Source organism: Pantherophis guttatus, chromosome 2, assembly GCF_059756535.1.
Source record: "Pantherophis guttatus breed Tessera chromosome 2, ASM5975653v1, whole genome shotgun sequence".
In the NCBI taxonomy this organism is placed as follows: domain Eukaryota; kingdom Metazoa; phylum Chordata; class Lepidosauria; order Squamata; family Colubridae; genus Pantherophis; species Pantherophis guttatus.
Window position 1 is genome coordinate 10,135,835 of NC_142064.1, and position 22,442 is coordinate 10,158,276.

At 47.2% G+C, this 22,442-nt stretch overlaps 1 protein-coding gene across 2 annotated transcripts in view; it reads left to right on the top strand.

Moving 5' to 3' along the window:
* The first annotated feature begins 2,012 nt into the window (after window positions 1-2,012).
* Window positions 2,013-22,442, top strand: part of ARK2C (arkadia (RNF111) C-terminal like ring finger ubiquitin ligase 2C) — a 133,901-nt gene continuing 113,471 nt past the window's right edge. Inside the window, exon 1 of one of the 2 annotated variants that reach the window (XM_087885510.1) lies at window positions 2,013-2,494. In XM_087885510.1, coding sequence (XP_087741636.1) covers window positions 2,437-2,494 — 58 coding nt within the window. In that variant the 5' untranslated portion in view covers window positions 2,013-2,436. The remainder of the gene's footprint in view (window positions 2,495-22,442) is intronic. The other variant, XM_087885511.1, reaches the window with a different exon arrangement.

Consider the following 22,442-nt stretch of genomic DNA (forward strand, 5'->3'; position numbering starts at 1 on the left):
CTCGACTTACAACAGTTCATTTAGCGACCAAAGTCACGACACTGGAAAAAGTGACTTATATGACAGTTTTTCACCCTTATGACCTTTGCAGCATCCCCACAGTCACGTGATCAAAATTCAGACACTCGGCAACTGACTCATAGTTATGACGGTTGCAGTGCCCCCGGGGTCATGTGATTCTCTTTTGCGACCTTCCAACGAGCAAAGTTAAGGGGGAAGCCAGATTCACTTAACAACCGTGTTACTAACTTAACAACTGTAGTGATTCAGAACTGTGGCAAGAAAGACAGTAAAATGCGGCAAAACTCACTTCACAACTATCTCGCTTAGAAAAACAGAATTTTGGCTTTAATCATGGTCATAAGTCGAGGACTGCCCTGTATGTTGCGTGAAGGCAGTTTGTGTTGAAGAACCCTTAAAGAGGCCATAACTTCTCTGTAACTCCATAACTTCTAAGAGTTTAGGCATATCCTTTCCTTTCTTGGCCTCAAACCTTTTGGTGAAATCTGGTGTAAAAAAGGATCAAGAAGTTTGTCAGCTATTCAAAGTTTGAAACTGCACAAATTTGAGGGAGTTGGGGGAAAAGAACAAAAGTTTTAGTAACAGGGACGAATAGTCCCCCCTTCCCAAATGGAGACAACCAAAATCTGGCCCTCAGGTTGGAAAACACATTACTCCTCGACTTACGACCACAATTGTTTCAGCCCAGCATTTCTTGTGGTTCAGCGAGACATTTGTTAAGCGGCTTTTGCCCCATTTTACGACCCTTCTTACCACGGTGGTTAAGTGTGAATCGGAGTCCCCATCGACTTTGTCTGTCAGAAGGTCGCAAAAAGGGGATCACATGACCCTCTCCCGGGGGAGCGGGGAACACGGGATGGACAGACATTGCAACCATCATAATGATAAGTCGGTCACCGCATGTCCGAATTTCGATCATATGACCGTGGGGATGCTGAAATGGTCCCAAGGATGAAGAAAAAAACAAAAAACCCACCTGTCCTGAGTGACACGTTTCAGGGGCCATTTGTTACTTTGAACCAGCGGTGAAATCCAATTTTTTTTACTACTGGTTCTGTGGGCATGGCTTGGTGGGTGTGACGGGGAAGGATACTGCAAAATCCCCATTCCCTCCCCACTTCAGAGACCAGCCAGAGGGGGCATTTTCAGAACCGCTCAAAATTTCCACTACCGGTTCTCCAGAACCTGTCAGAACCTGCTGGATTTCACCCCTGCTTTGAACGGTTCCTAAAACGGACTGTTGTAAGACGAGGACTACCTGTAAGGGTAAGCCCCCGCCCCATTTTTTTTTGCATCCCCATTGTTCCCCCCCCAAACCCCTTCCCAGGTTTTGCAATCCCTGCCTCCTGAGGGAATCAGTCACTCCTCTTTTCCACGCTGGCTTTTTTGTCTTCGCTTGTGGGAATGTGCTTTTCTTCCATAATCCCTTCCTCGCGGCGCCCTTTGCCACCCCACGCCCGCCCACCCCCACACGCGCGACCCCAACCCTCCCCCTCCACGCTCATTTCCCCCAAGCCACGTCTGGCCGGCCCCACGGCGGCCTCGCTTTTTTCCCACGGCGCGGCTGCTTTCGCCTCTCCTCCTCACGTCCAGGGCAACCCCTGAGGCGCACCTTTTGCGCCTCGCCCCGAGACGAGGGGACGGACGGACGACGCTACACTCCTCGCCCACACTCCCCCCCCACCCAAGACTCCTCCGCCGGCTGAGGCAGGAGTCCGGCAGCCGCTCGGCTCGCCCTTCTTTCCGCGCGGCCGCTGCGCCCTGGCGCGTCCGTCAGAGGCAAGCAGCAGCAGCTGCTGCCACCGCCGCCACCACAGGGTCTCTCGCCTCAGCGGCCTCCCGCATCTGCCGGCCTCTTATTCCCCTCCCCATCCTCCGCCTTCTCCCACTCCCACGGTGGGCGGAGCCCCCCTCCCCACAGCGCCTCCCTGATTGGCTCTCTCTCTCTCTCTCTCTTTCTCTCTCTATCCCCCACCCCCGCCAGCAGACCCGGGTGGGGAGGCCGGGGGGCGCGCGCGCGGGCGGGGGCGCGCGGGGGGCGACGCAGCAGCCCTCGCTCGACGCCGAGCCCCGGCTGTCATTGGCTGCCGTCCCCTTTGTGAGGCGAGCAGCTGCGGGCTCAGCTCCACATTTGAATGTATCGAGGGGAGCGGCGAGGAACCATTTCCATGGGCCAGCTGTCTTCCCGGAGCCTGCCGCCGCCTCCTCCTCCTCCTCCATCATCACCATCATCGCCGCCTCCACCGCCGCCGCCGCCGGAGCAGCCGAGCGCAACCTTCCCACCGTCGCCGGAGACGGCCGCCTCCAGCCGGGGCTAGCTAAGGAGGAGAAGAACCCCCCGAGCGGGCGATCAAAGCCCCTCCGGGCACCGCCTCGCCTCGCCCGCTGCTACCGCCTGCCCGCCGCCTGCCCAGGATGGTTTTGGTTCACGTCGGCTATCTTGTTCTTCCAGTGTTCTCTGTGCGAAACAGAGGTATCTCTCTCTCTCTCTCTCTCTCTCTCTTTATCGTGGCTTTGCTTGGCGAGCCTCCTCCGCAAGACCGGCGGACGGGGTTGGGCTCGGTGGGCAGCAGGGGTCGTGTGAACCGCTTTCCTTGAGGGTCAAGACGGGGAGAGAAGAGAAGGGAGATCGGGGAGGGCAGAAAAAGAAAGAAAGAAAGAAAGAGGGAGGGAGGGAGGGAGGGGGGGGAAGAGGCAGCGGACGCGTGTCTTCCTTGGCCGAGGCGAGGGGTCCCGCGGAAGGAACAATACGCCCCCTCCTCCCCATCAGTGCGAGCGGGAGAGGAAGGAAAGCAGGACAAAAGGTGGGAAGGGGGTCGGGGAGGAGGAGGAGAGCGAGCCGAGGGTGATGAAGAAGAAGATGATGAAGATGATGATGATGATGGGGTGGGTGGGTGGGTGAACATAAGTCTCCCTAATGTTGCCGGGCATTGAAAGAGAGAGAGAGATCGAGGCGGGGCAGAGGAAGGGGGAATCTAACAACAATCCCTAGATCGCTGGGGTGTGTGTGTGTGTGGGGGGGGTCGCTTTGGGGGGGGGTCTCCTTCTGGGTCGAGAAGAATGGGTAGCCCCTCCCTCTCCCCCTCCTCGGGTTAGCTCCATTTTCTCTCTCTCTCTCCCGGTGAACCCCTCCCCTCCTGCTTTCTCTCCCCCCCCACCCCCACCCCCTCCGCTTAACAATAATAGCTCCCTGCCTTGCCAGGAAGGCTCGATCCTTTCTCTAACGACCCAGATCGTTCACCAGCTTCTTAGTTTGGGAGGTGGGGGGGGAGGCGGAGTTGTTTTGGGGGAAGAGGGTCGCGAGCGGGCGTTTCTTACCTGCTTGCTCCCTTGAACCGGGAAGGGGGGGGGGTTGTTCCGTGCCAGGAATAGGGGGCGCCTCCCGAGTCCCGACGCTGGATCCGGATCTCCCCCCCTTTCGGAATCCGCCTTTGCAATGGGGTTGAAGCGTCTCTCTTACCTATCTCTCTCCCCACCCCCCACTTTCTTCCCCCCCTTGTGAACTCTGCTTAACCCCCCCCCACTTCCCCGCCCGGGAAGCTATTTTTATATTGGCTTCTCCAGCGAATTTGATTCCTTGGGAGGGGGGGCGGGAGGCGGAGGTGGGGAGGGGGTTTCCAGGCTCTGCCCCTCCTCTTTTCGTGCCGGTTATGGTTTGCTACCGAGGTGCGTTTTCTTGCCCCCCCCCCTCCCTCCCTCCCTCCCAACGCCTTCCCTCCCTGTGGAATTTCCGCCTGGCCAACCACACACACAATTTGCGCTGCTGCGCCTTTTAATCCGAGATGCACCACAGTTGCCTCCAGAAATCCTAAACCTCTGGGTTAAAGAGGGACGGCCAGCCTTGGTCTCTCTCTCTCTCTCTCTCACTCTCTTTTTTTTTAAAAAAAAATTATTATTATTATTATTCCAAGTGACTTTTAATATGGGATGTGTATCTGTGCATATTTCAACCCCCCCACCTCCTCTCCCCCCCCCCATATATTTCTCAGTTCCACCCATTTCCCCCATAAGCGACACAAAGGACTGGGAGAGGCTTTTAAATCCTCCTCCCTCCTATTTTGCTCTTTATTTTTTCCTTCTTTTTTTTCTCCCCATCCTTTTAGTTTCTTTTCCGTCCCGATCCAAAATGCATTTGGCTCTTCATCATTCTTTCCTTTCCTTCCCCACCCCCACCCCCTCCTTGAGATTTTCTGGAGTGGATCGACTGCAACCCACTCACACCAGACCTTTTAACCTTTTAAATTTAAGAAGCCAGTAGTAGATGTTGCTTTTACTGCACCCAGCCTTGGAGGCTCGTTTCCACCCAGGTGGCGGGGTGGAAGTGCAGGCACCAAACCCCTAAGTAGAAGAAAGCTTTAAATCCAGGAGCAGAATTTTGCCCCTTCTCTTCACCTGGGTTTAACTCACCTGTGTCAACCCTCTTTCCTTTCTCTGGTCTCGGCTCAAGGTGGTCCTTTTAAAGACATCCGTGTCAGCTGGAACTCTAAAGACCCCCTGCCCCAGCATTGCCACAATTCTCTGCAATTCTCTCTTTCCACAACCCCCCCCCCATCTCTGCCCTCCTCCTCCTCCTCCCCTCTCCCCCACTGTACCATGTGTAACATAACTGCTTAATTTTGCACATCGTGGCATTATGCTTTCTTGAACTGCAGCCTCCTTTAGTGTGATGATGGGACGGTGGGGGCATTTTCTGCATCGATCCAACTTGGTTGTATTTTTTTTTTTTTGGTTCCTTTTATTGGTTTGATTTATTTATTGAGTTTTTTTTTTCCCTTCATTGTGTAGATCCGTGAATGGTCCACTTTCTGCCATGTGCCCTGTAGTTCTCTGGCTCTGCATTTTAGCTCTAATTGTTGACACCTCTTCTTTAACCATTTCCTGTACCCATCTGAGGAACGCACTGGCATTTTAAGTAGAAGTATCCTCTTTCTCTTCTCTTGCAGACCCTAACAGGCAAGGGGGTGGTGGGGGTGGGAAGGGGTTGGGCAGGAAAGCAAACTTGAATTGATAAAGGCTTTTAAAACAGGGGGAGTCAATTTTTGCAATTTTGATCTTCCTCGTGTGGCTTAGAAGTGGGAGAATAAAGGCTAAAGATTAAACCCAAAGCCACTTCTTCAACTATTGGTTTGGTCAAAAATAAATAACAATGAAGGTCTAATGTGAGATATATTGGTAAAGAGATTGTGACCTTCATCACAAACATGTTTTTCCCCCCTTTTTAAAAGAAATAAATAAACAAACAAACGGGCAGGATGTAATTTCAGAACGAGTAATTGTAAAGAAAGAGGGGATAAAAATTCTGCGGTGTTCTGCTTTCTTCCTTTTTTTAATAAAAATAAAATAAATTGCTTTTGTTTTCGGAAGAGCTCTCTGCTCTTTGGGTTTTGTTTAAGTACAGAACACACCCACTGAGAAGGCATTGGGGGCATAGGATTAGCCCAGTCTCTGTGAGAGAGGATACTGACACTTAAAAACTGAAGCCCTTAAATCACCAAGCTTCTTGTGAAAAGAAAAGGAAAAAAAAATAATAATAATAGCAGACAGATCTGATTGTTCAATCATGTTTCTCTTTAGCTGTCATTGTTTTATAGATTAGGGAAAAGGAAAAAAAAAAAAAAACCAGGCCATTTTCAATATAGCTTGTAGTTTTATAACGCCATTTTTTGTATCTTCATCCTGTTTAGAGAAATACATTTGCACTGTAAATTCCTGTTCAGTGGATTCATTTTGCTTTCATTGTGGTGCTCGCTTTGATCAACAGGACACAAAATTTCTCCCGCTTCAGACCCCTATGATTGTTTCCTCTTCCCCGGGGATGGACAATAGCTTTCCAGAAATTAAAGAAATCCTGACTCTTAAAAAAAAGAAGAAGAAAGAATTGGATTTACAACATGGCCATTAAGAGCAGGCATACTGTGTCACTTGTGCCAAGCTTCATTTAAATTTATTTCCCCCCTGATAACAGGAAAGCAAGCTTTCCCGAGTGCACACAAAAGGATACCGCATCTTTGCACACCGCATATGACATATGAATGCCGCACACACACACACACACAGCCTCAGGGGTGGGGTGGGGGGCACAATAGCATCTTTTCCAACAATTGGACTTGTAATATTTTTCTCTTAGAAAGCTGGTTTCAAGGAGACCTCCTGGCTCATTTGGTCCCTTGCTTTCCAGCCCCCCCCCAAATTCAGCACCAACTATTTGACTGTCGCTCTAATTCAAACCAGTGATATTTGGGGCTCCACGGAGGCCGCATTGAGGGTGGGGTGACGCAGGGCAGGGAATCCCACCCACCCCTGGCCTAAAAGAGGCTAGAGAAAGTGGATATAACGCTTTGAGCAAAATGATTTTCCATTCAACAGGGATAACATTTCTTCCTGCTGTGCTGAATTTTTTACTTCCTGTTCTTATTTTGTGGGTAAATTTTTTTCTGTATCCAGATATTCTTTGGTTGTGTATCTCTTCCTTTTTTCTTGTACTAAAACTTGAAGCATGGTCTGTATGTTTTTTACATTACCTAGTTTTTTCCTCCTGATTGTAAAATCTCTTTTGTAGAGACATACTTGCTGAAATGTAATGTGCCATAAGCCTTATACATCTACTCATTTTTATGCTGCTTCTGTTTTGTTGCCTCTTCACACGGCATGGTCGGGGGGGGCCTCCCCGTTGCCTTTTGTATTGTGTGCATGACAACATTGTTACGACACAGTTCCACTAATACTAATATACAATCTCTCAATAAAGAACTAGTTTTCCTATATTAATCCTAGTGTGCTTTTTCTATTGCTGTTTCCCCTCATTTATCGTTGTATTCCTGCTGTTTTAGATTATTTTTCCCCCTCCCTCGCTTTCCCATTTAGCCTTACCTCCTCTCCCATTTGAGTGAATGAAAATACATTTTCCCTTTTTTTGAGGGGTGTTAACATTCTCTATCCCATGGCTGTGAGCTCTCAGCTTTCTCAATACACATCCTATATTATGATTGGGGGGAGGGGGCGTGTGTGGGTTATTTTCTCCCTGCACAGGGGTGGCTGTATCCAGGCTGAACTACGGATTTTCTATTTCTGCACATAAAAAGAACATTAAAAACACACACGTCCCAACGCCTCTTTGGGGAAAGCAAGAGTTTGGCATCCCTGTTTAAAGGTTTTCCATGTTTTATTGAGCCTCAAAGCAAGATGGGGAAGCAGATAATCAAAAGGGGGGTCAGGAAAGGAACCCGTGACATGTAGGTAGTCCTCGACTTCACCACCACGATCGAGGCCCAACATTTCTGTTCAGCGCGACCGTGGCCAAGCGAATTTTTGCTCCGTTTTGCAACCTTCCTTGGCCACGGCTGTTAAGCAAATGACCTGCAGTTGTTAAGCTAAGTAGCATGGTTGTTAAGCAAATCTGGCTTCAGAAGGTCGCAAAAGGGGATCACTTCGCCCCCCACCCCGCGCGGGACATTGCAACCGTCGTAAAAACGAACCAGTGGCCAAGGGTCTGAATTTTGATCCCGTGACCACGGGGGTTGCTGCAGCTGTAGTTGTTAAGTGGGGAAAAACGATCGTAAGTTGTTTTTCTCGGTGCCGTTGTAACTTTGGACGGTCACTAACACGGATGGTTGTAAGCCGAGGACTCCCGGTATGGAACGGACATGGAGGCATGGGCCCTTGGTTTTTCTCCCATGTCCCTGAGATTTCCTTTATAGTTTAATTGGGGGTAGCGGGGTGGGCCCAACCCTATGAAGCCATGAAGAGGGGTGGTTTTGGTGGGAGAGAAGGGCATATGTGCATGCACATTAAATGTGCATAGAGACAAACATACACGGATGATGCTGGGGAAGAAATACGCAGCTTTTGACTGGTTCTCCAAAGCCTACTGCAGAACCGATAGCTCAGATTCCTCTGGAAATGAATTCCGTCGCTTCTCCACGAGGCTCATTTCCATAAAAACAGGCGACATTCGTAGAAGAGGGGACCCTCAAATAAGGCACTTGGGGGCCCCAAGAACCTCTGGATGCTTCCATTTTTTTAAGGTTTCATTTTGCTAAATGAAATGGTGGTCCTTGACTCACAATGGGGCCCAACATTATATGTTGCTAAGTGAGAAATTCGTAAAGTGAGCTTTGCCCCCCCAGATTTACGACTTTCCTCGCCACGTTTGTTATGAGGAATTGCTGCCGTTGTTAAATGAGTAATCCGGTTGTTAAATGAATCTGGCTTTCCCCGTTGTCAGAAGGTCGCAAAAGAGGGATCGCATGACCCGGGGATGCTGCAACGGTCATAAGTGTGACAAGTGGTCACGAGTCACTTTTTTCAGTGCCGTTGTAACTTCCAATGGTCACTAAATGAACTGTCATAAGTTGAGGACAACTTGTAAAAGCTGTAGGGTATACCTTTACACCCCTAACCACCTCTCTCTCTCTTTTTTTTTCTTTCCCTTTCCCTCTCTCCTCTCTTTCTCTTTCCCCCTCTTTCCCTTTCCCCTTCTCTCTCTTTCTTTTCTTTCTTTCTTTCTCTTTCTTTCTCTTTCCCTCTCTTTCCCTTTCCCCTTCTTTCTTTGTCTTTCTTCCTTTTTTTTCTTCCTTTCTTTTTCTTTCTTTTTTCTTTTTTCTTTCTTTCTCTTTCGCTCTCTTTCCCTTCCCCTTCTCTCTCTCTTCTTTCTTTTCTTTCTTTTTCTTTCTTTCTTTTTCTTTCTTTCTCTCTCCCTCTCTTTCTTTCTTTCTTTCTTTCTTTCTTTCTTTCTTTCTTTCTTTCTTTCTTTCTTTCTTTCTTTCTTTCTTTCTTTCTCTTTCCCTCTCTTTCCCTTTCCCTCTCCTCTCTCTCAACTTCCATACAAGTGGGATCAAGAAGCCACATTCACATTAGCATCCGCTCAAATGTGCTTTGATTGACTGCCTTCCTTGGGTGCAAATTCTGGTGAGTCAAGGGGAGGCAGGCACAAACATGGTTAAATTTAGGTCAGTACTTAAAACTAGCTGCATAAATGAAGGGCTTTCTGGGGGAATCCTGGCCAGCATCTCCTATGTCAGGGACCATTGTCCTCCTGGTGGAGCACTTTTTCCATGGATCTGAGCGGTGACCGCAATTTTTTCTTATTTGACCATCCACAAGGCACTTGGCTGCCCTTTCTCCCTTCCCAAATGAAGTTTCTGCTTGCCATCTGTCTCTCACAACCCCCATGGCTTAGATCCAGTGGTGGGATTCAGCCAGTTCGCACCTATTCGGGAGAACCGGTTGTTAACTTTCTAAGCAGTTCGGAGAACCAGTTGCTGGAAGAAATCTTATTTTCTTTTTTCCCACTTTACAGGGCTAATCCTGTAAGGAAGGCAGGAAGGAAACATTCTGGTGGTGTTTCTAGCCTAATCTTTATTGCCCTTCTTACAGAAACTGCCTCTCTGGTTAACCCTTATTACATTGTAACAGCTAAGGCGAAGTGCCCATCAATGCGAATGACGTTGAGTTGGCAATGCCCACCCGGTCACATGACCACCGAGCCACGCCTACCCAGCTGGTCATAGGGGCAGAGAACCGGTTGTTAAATTATTTGAATCCCACCACTGCTTAGATCTCAGCCCAAACCAAACAGCATCATCACACATGTCAGTTTGCATGTAGTGGGCAAGAGAGAACATGCATGCCTCTGTCTGAGAATGGAGGGATCTGGTCACCTTTTGATGAGGTGTGTCTTTTTTTCCTTCTTTAGTTCCTTCTTCCTTTCCACATTCTCCCACCTCCTCTGTTTGTCTCCTCCTTCCATTCTCTCAAGAGGAATAATTTTCCTTGTGAGGGAGGGCGGGAGAACGATAAAACTATATAGCAAGCCACTCAGCCCAAACCTATTAGATCCCGGATCCTGGCCAAAAGAAAATATATAACCCTGTAGCAGCTGTTTCCCCCCTCCTCTCCGCCACCCTGCTTTGCAAGGGTTCCCGTTCAAAGAACCAGAGTTTCACGGCATCGTCACTCACGCAACCATGTCCAAATTTGGTCCCAGAGATTAATGTTCACACAGGTAAAAAAAAAAAAACTTCGATCTTTTTAATGCCTCAAAAAGTAGTTTTTCGGTGCTCTACTAAAGTCCAAAATCTTCTGGGTTAATGGGATGCCTTGCTCAATTGTTTGCTCAATCAGCTGCGTCCTCTGGTTATTGTCGCGTCTGCCTTCCAAAGCCGCCTAAGGAAGGTCCAGGCGCATCCATATCACATCGTGCCATTAAATAATCTTCATCTCATTGAGAAGGTATTCAGTTCCAGGACCTGCTGTTACCTCGGGACAGGGGTCTCCAGCATTGGCAACTTGTGGACTTCAAGTCCCAGAATTCCCCAGCTAGGTTTTCAGTCAGGGAATTCTGATCCTGGCAACTTTAGGAATAGTGGACTTCAACGCCCAAAATTCCCTGAGTTCCTTAATTGAAAACTTGGCTGGGGAATTCTGGGAGTTGAAGTCTACCAGTCCTAAAGTTGCCAGGGTCAGAATTCCCTGACTGAAAACCTGGTTTCTGGGAATTCTGGGAGTTGAAGTCCACTAGTCCTAAAGTTGCCAGGGTCAGAATTCCCTGACTGAAAACCTGGTTTCTGGGAATTCTGGGAGTTGAAGTCCACTAGTCCTAAAGTTGCCAGGGTCAGAATTCCCTGACTGAAAACCTGGTTTCTGGGAATTCTGGGAGTTGAAGTCCACTAGTCTTAAAGTTGCCAGGGTCAGAATTCCCTGACTGAAAACCTGGTTTCTGGGAATTCTGGGAGTTGAAGTCCACTTGTCCTAAAGTTGCCAGGGTCAGAATTCCCTGACTGAAAACCTGGTTTCTGGGAATTCTGGGAGTTGAAGTCCACTAGTCCTAAAGTTGCCAGGGTCAGAATTCCCTGACTGAAAACCTGGTTTCTGGGAATTCTGGGAGTTGAAGTCCACTAGTCCTAAAGTTGCCAGGGTCAGAATTCCCTGACTGAAAACCTGGTTTCTGGGAATTCTGGGAGTTGAAGTCCACTAGTCCTAAAGTTGCCAGGGTCAGAATTCCCTGACTGAAAACCTGGTTTCTGGGAATTCTGGGAGTTGAAGTCCACTTGTCCTAAAGTTGCCAGGGTCAGAATTCCCTGACTGAAAACCTGGTTTCTGGGAATTCTGGGAGTTGAAGTCCACTAGTCCTAAAGTTGCCAGGGTCAGAATTCCCTGACTGAAAACCTGGTTTCTGGGAATTCTGGGAGTTGAAGTCCACTAGTCCTAAAGTTGCCAGGGTCAGAATTCCCTGACTGAAAACCTGGTTTCTGGGAATTCTGGGAGTTGAAGTCCACTTGTCCTAAAGTTGCCAGGGTCAGAATTCCCTGACTGAAAACCTGGTTTCTGGGAATTCTGGGAGTTGAAGTCTACAAGTCTTAAAGTTGCCAAGGTTGGAGACCCCTGCCTTGGCAGATGATGAACTGATTGTCCTCCTACTGACCCCAGAACTTGTGAACACAGGTGTTCCTTCACTTAACGACCGCAAATTTCTGTGGTTAAGCAAAACCATTTTTAGGTGAATTTTGCCCCGTTTTGTGACGTTAATGAAGCATGGCTCCCCCTGTTGACTTTGCTCAGGGGTGTCAAACTCAAGGCCTGTGGGATGCGGCCCACCGGATGTTTAGATCTGGCCCGTAGGACCGCCTTGGAAACAGTGAAGGACCGGCCCGTGGTGCCTCTGCCAGTGAAAATGGACGCTCGGGAAGGCCGCGAGTGCCCCTTCCCCGAGCTCCATTTTCACTATAAGAGGTCTAGCAAAACAAGCTAAAAACAAAACACAAAAGGAGAAATTTTTCCCCTTTTGCATCTGAGCATCCAAGAAGGGACAGGAAAGGAGAAAGGGAAAGAGGAAAGACAAAAGAAAAAGAAGGAATGATGAGAAGAGAGCAAGGAAGGAAAAAGAAGGGAAGGAAGAAGACAGGAGAATGAAGGGGGAAGGAAAAAAAAGAGAAGGAAGGAAGGAAGGAGGATTGGTTGGAAGGAAGAAGGGAAGGAGGGAGAGAGGAAGGAAAGGAAGGAGGGAAGGAAGGAAGGAAGGAAGGAAGGAAGGAAGGAAGGAAGGAAGGAAGGAAGGAAGGAAATGATAATGAAAGTGAGGGGGGTCTGAGGAAAATCCTCTCTTGGCACTTTGCCACCACAGGGGCCCCCTCACGAGTGACGTCGAGCTGGCCACGCCCATCCTGGCCACGCCCCCCCCCAAAGTCAGATACAACCCTGATGCGGCCCTCAATGAAATTGAGTTTGACACCCCTGACTTTGGCTGGTCAGAAGGTCGCAATATTCCGGGACACTGCCACTGTCATAAATACGAGTCAGTTGCCAGGCGTCGGAATTCTGACCAGGTGACTACGGTGGATGCCGCAGGGGTTGTAAGTGGTGAAAGGTAAGTGTGTAAGGTCCATAAGTCACTTTTTACAGTGCCGTTGGCACTTCGAAACGGTCCCTAAAGGAACTTGTTGTAAGTCGAGGACCACCTGTGCTTTCTGAGGGAAAAAGGTATCTCGGCAGGATGCAAAGCAGAGGCGGGGGTAACCGTGGCCCTTTTGTGACTTCTGGACTTCAATTCCCAGAATTCTCGAGCCTGAGGTAAAGGATCATGCCACGTTTATCTGGATAGAGTTTCTCTAAGCCACGGTTTTCTCTCAGCCACCGGTTCTAGATTCTCTTCCACGTACTAGCCACGGATGTGAATCCTGGTTGATGAAAGGTAAAAGCAACACGGAGAGCACTGTCCCATCACCATGTTCATTATGGAAGGACAAAACCACAGACCGGTTGGAAAAATTTAAGTACCGGCAATCTTGGATTTACCACCATTCATTTAGTGACCGTTCCAAGTTGCAACGGCACTGAAAAAAGTGACTTATGGCCATCGTTCACACTTACGACCGTTGCAATCATCCACATGGTCACGTGATCAAAATTTGGATGCTTGGCCACTGAGTCATGTTTATGACGGTTGCTCTCACGGGTTCCCCTTTTGCGAACTTCGGACAAGCAAAGTCAACGGGGAAGCCAGATTCACTTCATAATTTCCCTTGCCTTTGCTTGTCCGAAGGTCACAGTGATTCGCTTAACGGCCGCAGCAAGGAAGGTCATAAAATGAGGCAAAATATCACCGAACAACTGTCTTTGTTTAGCAACAGAAATTTGGGGCTCCGCTGTGGTCGCAAGTCGAGGACTACCTGTAGGGCAAAATGTTCATGTCTTGTTTTGAAGATCGGTTATGCTAGATCGCTGGTCTGACAGCTGGAAAGGAGACCAAGCGTGCGGAAAGCTCAGTCCTTATTATATGACGGTCCCATCCCATCCCATCTTCCGCCGAAGGCCCAACCACATTTAAATCAAGGGGGATGGTTGAAAAAGCTTTATCCTATTATCGGGATAGGTTTTTAATTCTCTCTCTTTCTCTCTCTGTCTCTCTCTCTCTCCCTCTCCCTCCCTCCCTCTCTCTCTCTCTCTCTCTCTCTCTCTCTCTCTCTGCCTGACTAGGTGGCTCAGTGGCTAAGACACTGAGCTTGTCGATCAGAAAGGTCGGCAGTTCGGCGGTTCGAATCCTTAGTACAGGTCTCCTGCGTGAGCAGGGGGTTGGACTAGATGACCTCCAAAGTCCCTTCCAACTCTGTTACTGTTACCTTTCTCTCTCTCTCTTCTGTCCCACACTTCCTAATTCTAGTTAGTAATTTAAGACCAATTCTGTGCCCTTCCTCGGATTTCCTAATCTTTGCAACTTAAAGTCCTTTTTTCCCCCAGAAGCTCTACCAAGAAGGCAGAAGAATTTATTTTTTATTTTATTTTATTTTATTTTATTTTATTTTATTTTATTTTATTTTATTTTATTTTATTTTATTTTATTTTATTTTATTATTTTATTTTATTTTATTTTATTTTATTTTATTTTATTTTGTCAAGTACATATTAGATAATAAATATAAGTATAAGCATGAATTTGAATACATAAAACGAATACCATTAAAGGGAGCATTTTTGTAAACAAAATAGACCCCGATATATATCTTTTTTCCCCCTTGCCCTAAAAAAAAAAATAATCACACTGGCTTAGCAACCACATGACTTTAGGCAGAGGGAAAAATATATAGGTGACGATGCTTTAGGAATAACTCACCCTCAAGAAGATGCGGTCAAAAAAAAACAAAAATCCCCCACAACCACCCAAAAACACAGCAGCGTTGCGAAAACACAGAATCCTGGGCGAACTGTACCGTCAGGATTTCCAGAGATGTGAAAAAAGTGTCACAACAAAAAGAGATGAGCTAAGGTCTGATTGGTATCTTTTATAGCCCATTAAAGGCTTGGGAGTGTTGGCATGTTCTCAAACAATCAACATGAGTGATACAAATACAGCATTCGGTGGAATTATTTGGTGCAATATGCATAGTGATCGCATTCCCGTGGTCTTTGTGTGTGTGTGAATTACCCTTTCCGCCCCCCTCCCCCCATTTCAAAGCTGGACGTGGCTGAGGCTTCACTGGTTTTCCTTCAGATAACCACCTCCACTATTCTGACACAACGCAGGAAGTCCTCGATTTACAACAGTTCGCTTAGGGACCATTCGAAGTTATAGAACAGCCCTGAAAAAAGTGGCTTACGCAGTGGTGAAATCAATTTTTTTTTTTTTACTACCGGTCCTGTGGGTGTGGCTTGGTGGGCGTGGCAGGGGAAGGATACTGCAAAAACTCCATTCCCTCCCCACTCCTGGGGGAAGGATACTGCAAAATCCCCATTCCCATCCCACTTGGGGGCCAGCCAGAGGTGGTATTTGCCAGTTCTCCAAACTAGGGGTGAAATGCTCCCGGTTAGGACCGGATCACCTGATCCGGTAGTGATGGCGGCAGGTGATTTGAAGAACCGGTAGCAAAAATCCTGCGGGGGCCCCCCCCCAATACCCAGCTGAGCCGCGTGATCATCAGAGGCTGTTTTTTTTTTTTACTTTTAAAAGCATTTTTTCTACAACCTCTTCCACCGAAAAAATGCTTTTAAAAGTAAAAAAAAAAAAAAGCCTCTGATGATCGCACCACTCAGCTGGGATCATCAGAGGCTTTTCAAAGCATTTTTTTCTGCAACCTCTTCGGCCAAAGAGGTGGTTAAAAAGATGCTTTGAAAAGCCTCTGACGATCCCAGCTGAGTTGCCTGATCGGCAGAGGCTTTTCAAAGCATTTTTTTGCAATCTCTTCGGCGGAAGGGGTTGTAGAAAAAATGCTTTGAAAAGTAAAAAAATAAAAAAAGTTGGCCACGCCCACCTAGTCACATTACCCCCACCCCCACCAAGCCACGCCCACAGAACCGGTAGTAACAAATTTTACATTTCACCCCTGCTCCAAACTACTCATAATTTCCACTACTGGTTCTCAGAACTGCTCAAAATTTCCGCTACCAGTTCTCCAGAACCTGTCAGAACCTGTTGGATTTCACCCCTGAGCTAATGACTGTTTTTTACACTTAGGACCGCTGCAGGTCACGTGATCAAAATTCGGACAATTTGGCAACTGGCATATACTTTTAAGACAGTTGCCCTGTCCCTGGGTCATGGAATCACCTTTAAGACGCTTGGCAACGGACTCATATTTATGACGGTTGGAGCCTCCCAGGATCAACTTTTGAGACCTTCCGACCAGCAGAGTCAACGGGGGAAGCCAGATTCACTTAACAACCATGTCACTAACTTGAGGTTGTAAAATAGGGCAAAACTCACTTAACAAATGTCTTCAGTAGCAGAAAAAAAATATTTGGGGCTCAATTGTCGTTTCAGCTGTATAATTGCACCCATTGCAATGCAGATAGCTCTCAACCAGCGGTGGGTTTCCAATATTCTTACCACCAGTTTGCCGTGCGCGCCTTCTGTGCATGCTCCTGGTCTCGAAAACGTGTCTAAATAGGATGTCATAGAGCCTGGGCGATCTCTGCTACCATTTTGCCCGAATCAGTACGAACCGGTTGAATACCACCTCTTCTCTCAACATAGAACCACAATTGAACCCAAAATTCCTGTTGCTAAGCGAGACACTTGTGAAGCGAGTGTTGTCCCATTTTACGCCCTTTCTTGCCACCGTTGTTAAGTGAATCACTGCAGTCATTAAGTTAGTAACATGGTTGTTAAGTGAATCTGACTTCCCTGTTGATTTTTTGCTGGTCGCAAAAGGGGATCACGTGATCCTGGAACACTCATAAACCGTCATAAATATGAGTCAGTTGCCAACCGTCTTCATTTGATCACGTGATCCTGGGGATGCTGCAACGATCCTAAGTGTGAAAAACAGTCATAAAGTCACTTTTTTCAGTGCCACTGTAACTTCGAACAGTCGCTAAATGAACCTGTTGTAAGTCAAGGACTACCTATGTATGACATTGGCTTTAGGCCCTAATCTCCATAGGTTGAGCTTTTAACCAACATTACAAATATAAAATCGACCAACTATGCAAATATAAACCTGACAATTTAAGGGCAATGGATAGGGAGACCCATACACATATATTTATGAATGAGGGTGTAAGTTCTAAAGACTTTAGAGTGAAAAGAAATGGGTTTAATGCAGTGGTGGGTTCCTCCCGGTTCGGTCCGGTTCGGCTGAGCCGGTAGCGGTGACGATATGACGTCACCAAACCGGTTCTCCCCCCCACCCTTCCCATGTTATTCTTACCTTTTATTTGCCCCCACCCCCAATCTATTGCTGCCTCCTGAGTCCCAGTTGATGACTAGAGGGGAAAAAAACTGTTTAAACTCTTGCCGCAGGACTTCAAAGGGCCGCCCTACAGCTGATCAGTGTTAAAAGCAAACAAATGAGTCGGGTCGTAAGTGCGAGGACCTTCCAGAAATGACTCTGACCAGCTAGCCACGCCCACCTAGTCACATGACCTCCAAGCCACACCCACGAAATAAGTCACGCCCGCAGAACCGGTAGTAAAAAAATTTAGAACCCACCCCTGGTTTAATGGTTAGAGAAAGGAACTCATAGAGTGAAATCAATGCTTTTTAAAATGAATGAGCTGGAAGGGATCTTGGAGGCCATGTAGTCTAGCCCCCTGCTCAAGCAGGAGAGCCTATATGATTTCAGATAAATGATTATCTAGACTCTTCTTAAAAACAGCCAGTGATGGAGCGCTCACGATTTCTGGAGGCAAGTGGTTCCACTGGTTAATTGTCCTCACTGTTAGGAAGTTTCTCCTTAGTTCTAAGTTGCTTCTCTCCTGGATTAGTTTCCATCCATTGTTTCTTGTCCTGCCCTCAGGTGCTTTGGAGAATAATTTGTTTATCTTCATAATTAGAATAACAGAATAGCAGAGTTAGAAGGGACCTTGGAGGTCTTCTAGTCCAACCCCCTGCTTAAGCAGGAGACCCTATCCAGTGATGGCTAACCTTTTGGCTGTTGCGTGCCAAAAGCGGGGGAAGCACGAGGAGTTGCGCATGTGCAGGCCCGCACCCATAATTCAATGCCCTGCGCCCCCCCGTGCATGCACGCATGGACCCCCGCGCTCCCCCCACTTTTGGAACACGATGGCAAAAACGTTACTGGTGGGCCCGGTAGGCCCATTTTTCACCCTTCCCAGGTTCCAGAGCCTTTCCAGGAGCCTGGGGAGGGCAAAAACAGCCTCCCTCACCCCACCCCACCCCCGAGGTGCTCCAGAGGCCGGAAACGGCCCATTTCCCAACTTCTGGTAGGACCGGAAGACCCGAAAATTAGCTGGCCGGTGCACGCATACGCGCTGGAGCTGAGCTAAGGCAACGCTCACATCAGAGGTGGGTTTCAGCAGGTTCTGACCAGTTCTGGAGAACCGGTAGTGGAAATTTTGAGTAGTTCAGAGAACCAGTAGTAAAAATTCTGACTGGCCCGCCTCCAATCTATTCTCTGCCTCCCAAATCCCAGCTGATCGGAAGGAAATGGGGATTTTGCAGTAACCTTCCCCTGGAGTAGGATGGAAATGGAGATTTTACAGTATCCTTCCCCTGCCATGCCCACCAAGCCATGCCATGCCCACCAAGCCATGCCACGCCCACAAAGCCACACCCACAGAACCAGTAGTAAAAATTTTTTGAAACCCACCACTGCCTCATGTGTCCACAAATATGGCACCACGTGCCACCCGTGGCACATGTGCCATAGGTTTCCATATCACGGCTATCATTTCAGACAAATGATTATCCAATCTCTTCTTAAGTACAGTTCTTCCAGTGATGGAGCATCCACAATTTCTGGAGGCAAGTAGTTCCACCGATGAATTGTTCTAACTGTCAGAAAATTTATCCTTAGTTCTAGGTTGCTTCTCTCCTTGATTAGTTTCCATCCATTGCTTCTTATTTTGCCTTCGAGGTGCTTTGGAGAATAGGTTGACCCCCCCTCTTCTTTGTGGCAGCCCCAAATAGATGCATATTTTCACTATTTTCCCCCGAGTGTGAACTTCTTTCTTGGTGCGAAACGTAGGTGAGCTCGATGTAGGTAGGCCTTTTGAATTGTGTATTTATTTCTCGCTTGGTATGAACGATGTGGAGCTGGAAAGATTTGTGATATAAATAGATGTGGTTTTTCTGATGGATGCTTTATTTTCCCTGCTGCCAATGGAGCCTTTCCCCCCCCCACCCGCCACTGTCTCGGGGCACAACATTGTGAGGGCACAACCTCATTGTGCCCTGAACTGCAGTGGGAATTATATGATCATAGATCATTTGTGAGGAACATTTTCCATTGCTGAGTTGTAAATCATAGATACATAAATCTTATCAAGACACTCGGTTGAGTGTAGTGATCCAAGGAACAGGACTGGAGACTAGGAGACACTGAGTTCTAGTTCTGCCTTAGGCGCAGAGCCAGCGGGGTGACCTTGGGCCAGTCACTCTGTCTCAGCCCTAAGATGAAGGCAAGGGCAACCACTTGAGAAAAATAGTGCATGGATTTACCTACAGTATGTAGTAGCCAAAGTGGACTCGAAGGAGCTGTATACAGGTAACCCTCGACTTACGATCACCATAGAGTGCCAAATTTACGTTGTTAAGTGAGACATCCGATAAATTTTTGCTTAGTGCATTGTAAGCCGCCCTGAGTCTCCGGAGAAGGGCGGCATTTAAATCAAATTAAAAAAAAAAAGAATTTTGCCCCGTTTTATGACCTTTCAAGCCACCGTTGTTAAAAGCGAATCAGTGCAGTTGTTAAGTGAGTCACACGGTTGTTAAGGAAAATCTGGCTTCCCCGTCGACTTTGCTCATCAGAAGGTCACAAAAGGGGAATCACTTGATCCCGGGACGCTACAACCGTCATAACTATGAGTCAGTTGCCAAGGATCCAAATTTTAATCACGTGACCACGGGGAAGTTGCAACGGTCGTAAGTGTGAAAAACGGTCATCAGTCACTTTTTGCAGTGCCGTTGTAACTTCGAACGGTCACTAAACAGACCACAATGGAGCCCGAAATTTCCACTGTTAAGCAAGACAGCTGTCACGTAAGTTGTGTCCCATTTTATGACCTTTCCTGCCACAGTTGTTAAGTGAATCATGCAGTTGTTAAGTGAATCTGGCTTCCACCATTGACTTTATTTGTCAAAAGCCAGCTGGGAAGGAGGCAAAAGGCAATGACATGACCCCGGGACACTGCAATGACCATAAATACATGTCAGTTGCAAACTGTTTGAATTTTGATCATATGCCTTATAAGCATGCATGATCTGTCAAATCTTGCCGGAGATGAAGCTGGCAACTACTTTGTATTGCAGTAAATGCTTGAGTTGGTTGCACCCCTTGAGCCAGAGTTATGGGGGGAAAGGCAAATGATGAGATATAAAGCGGAAGTGAGGTTGTCTCTTGTAGGGAAGGAAGGAAGGAAGGAAGAAAGGAAGGGAGGGAGGGAGGAAGGGAGGAAAGGATGGAGAAGGAGGGAAGGAAGGAAGGAAAGAAAGAAAAAAGGAAAGAAAAAAGAGGGAGGGAGGAAGGAGAAAGAAAGAAAGAAAGAGAGTAATGGAGGAAAGGATGGAGAAGGAGAGAAGGAGGGAAAGAAAGAAAAAAGGAAAGAAAAAAGAAAGAAAGAGGGAGGGAAGGAGGAAGCAAGCAAGGAAAGGAGGGAAGGAAGGAAGGATAGAGAAGAAGGGAAGGAAGGAAGGGGAGGAGAGAAGGAAAGAAAGAAAAAAGAAAGAAAGGGAGGGAGGGAGCAAGCAAGAAGCAAAGAAAGGAGGAAAGGAGTAAAAGAAGGAAGGAGAGAGAAGAAGGGAAGGAAGGAAGGAAGGGGAGGAGAGAAGGAAAGAAAGAAAAAAGAAGGAAAGAAAAAAGAAAGAAAGAGGGAGGGAGGAAGCAAGCAAGGAAAGGAGGAAAGAAGGAAGATAGAGAAGGAGGAAAGGGGAGGAGAGAAGGAAGGAAAGAGAGAGAAAGAAAGAAAGAAGAGGAAAAAAGAAAGAAAGAAAAAGAAAAGAAAAGAAAGGCTCCCTCCCACCATCACTCACAAAGGGTCTTGGATTTACATTAAAAATAATAATTAGGTGATCTGCAGGTCTAGATTTAAACAGGAGTTAATAATCACCCATGGAAGGAAAAGGTAAATTCATTTCTCCATTGCAAGGAAGTGTCAGGTGAGCCGTGCTCCTCGGCTGTTAGGACATTGGCTCTCTCTCTTTTTCTGCTTTTAAATCTTTCCGTGGAAGCTGCCTTGAAGGCCTCTCCTTCGACAGCCTTTCAAAGAAAACCGGTCCTCTCTAAAATAAGGCACACGGCCAACCTAGTTAAAGCAAGATCTCAAGGAAGCGCCTGGGTTCGCAAGAGAAGTGACAGCTGCTAGGAAGAGTCCAACAAGTGCAGATGGGCTTTTTTCCAACAGAAAAGCTCTTAACGAAGTCCCCCCTCCTTGCTGTAGAAAAAAATGACTTTTGATTAAGCCAGAAGCAAGAAGATGCAAAAATTATGGCCATGCAAGGGATGCTTCGGTACCAGTGATGGGTACCATGAGCCCTAGATCCAATCTTTCATGAAATTGGGCAGCAAAACGTGAAAATTCAATGGCATCTAGTTCAGGGGTGCTATTCAGCAGGTTCTGACAGGTTCTGGAGAACCGGTAGTGGAAATTTGGAGTAGTTTGGAGAACCGGGGCAAATACCACCTCCGGATGGTCCCAGAGTGGGGAGGGAATGGGGATTTTGCAATATCCTTCCCCCAGGAGTGCGGTGGGAATGGGGATTTTGTAATGTCCTTCCCCCAGGAATGGGATGGGAATGGGGATTTTGCAATATTCTTCCCCCAGCAGTGGGGAGGGAATGGGGATTTTGCAATATCCTTCCCCCAGCAGTGGGGAGGGAATGGGGATTTTGCAATATTCTTCCCCTGCCATGCCCACCAAGCCATGCCTACCAAGCCACACCAAGCCACGCCCACAGAACCGGTAGTAAAAAAAATTGAATTCCACCACTAACCTAGTTCCTTTTTAGAAATAAGAAGCAAAATAGGGGAAGATTCCCTCATTTAGAGAGAGAGAGAGAGAGAGAGAGAGCAGTGGCATCATTTCCATATGAATAGAATAGAATAGAATAGAATAGAATAGAATAGAATAGAATAGAATAGAATAGAATAGAATAGAATAGAATAGAATAGAATAACAGAGTTGGAAGGGACCTTGGAGGTCTTCTAGTCCAACCCCCTGCTTAGGCAAGAAACCCTACACCACTTCAGACAAATGGTTATCCAACATCTTCTTAAAAATTTCCAGTATTGGAATATTAACAACTTCTGGAGGCAAGATGTTCCACGGATTAATTGTTCTAACTGTCAGGAAATTCCTCCTTAGTTCTAGGTTGCTTCTCTCCTTGATTAGTTTCCATCCGTTGCTTCTTGTCCTGCCTTCAGGTGCTTTGGAGAATAGCTTGACTCCCTCTTCTTTGGGGCAGCTCCTGAGATATTCCTGCAATCCTTTTTTCTTAAGCAGGCGCTCCTGGGTGCAAAACAAATTATTTGTTTTTGTTGTAGGAGGCAGATTAAAATACAGGTAGTCCTTGATTTACAACAGCTCATTTAGTGACCGTTCAACGTTGCAACGGCACTGAAAAAAATGACTTAGGACCGTTTTCCACACTTACGACCGTTGCAGCCTCCCCATGGTCACATGATCAAAACTCAGGTGCTTGGCAACTGACTCACATTTATGACGGTTGCAGGATCCCAGGGTCCGGTGATTCCCCTCTTGCGACCTTCTGACAAGCAAGGTGAATGGGGGAAACCAGATTCACTTAACGTCTGTGTTTCTAACTTAACCACCGCAGCATTTTCACTTAACGACGGTGGCACAAAAGGTCGTAAAAGGGCGCAAAACTCACTTAACAAATATTTTGCTTAGCGTCAGAAAGTTTGGGCTCAATTGTGTAAGTCGAGGATATATAAAATTTAAATTTTTCAAGGATCTCAAGACCTTCCACCATGGAGAGATATCACACACACACACACACACACACTCAGTCC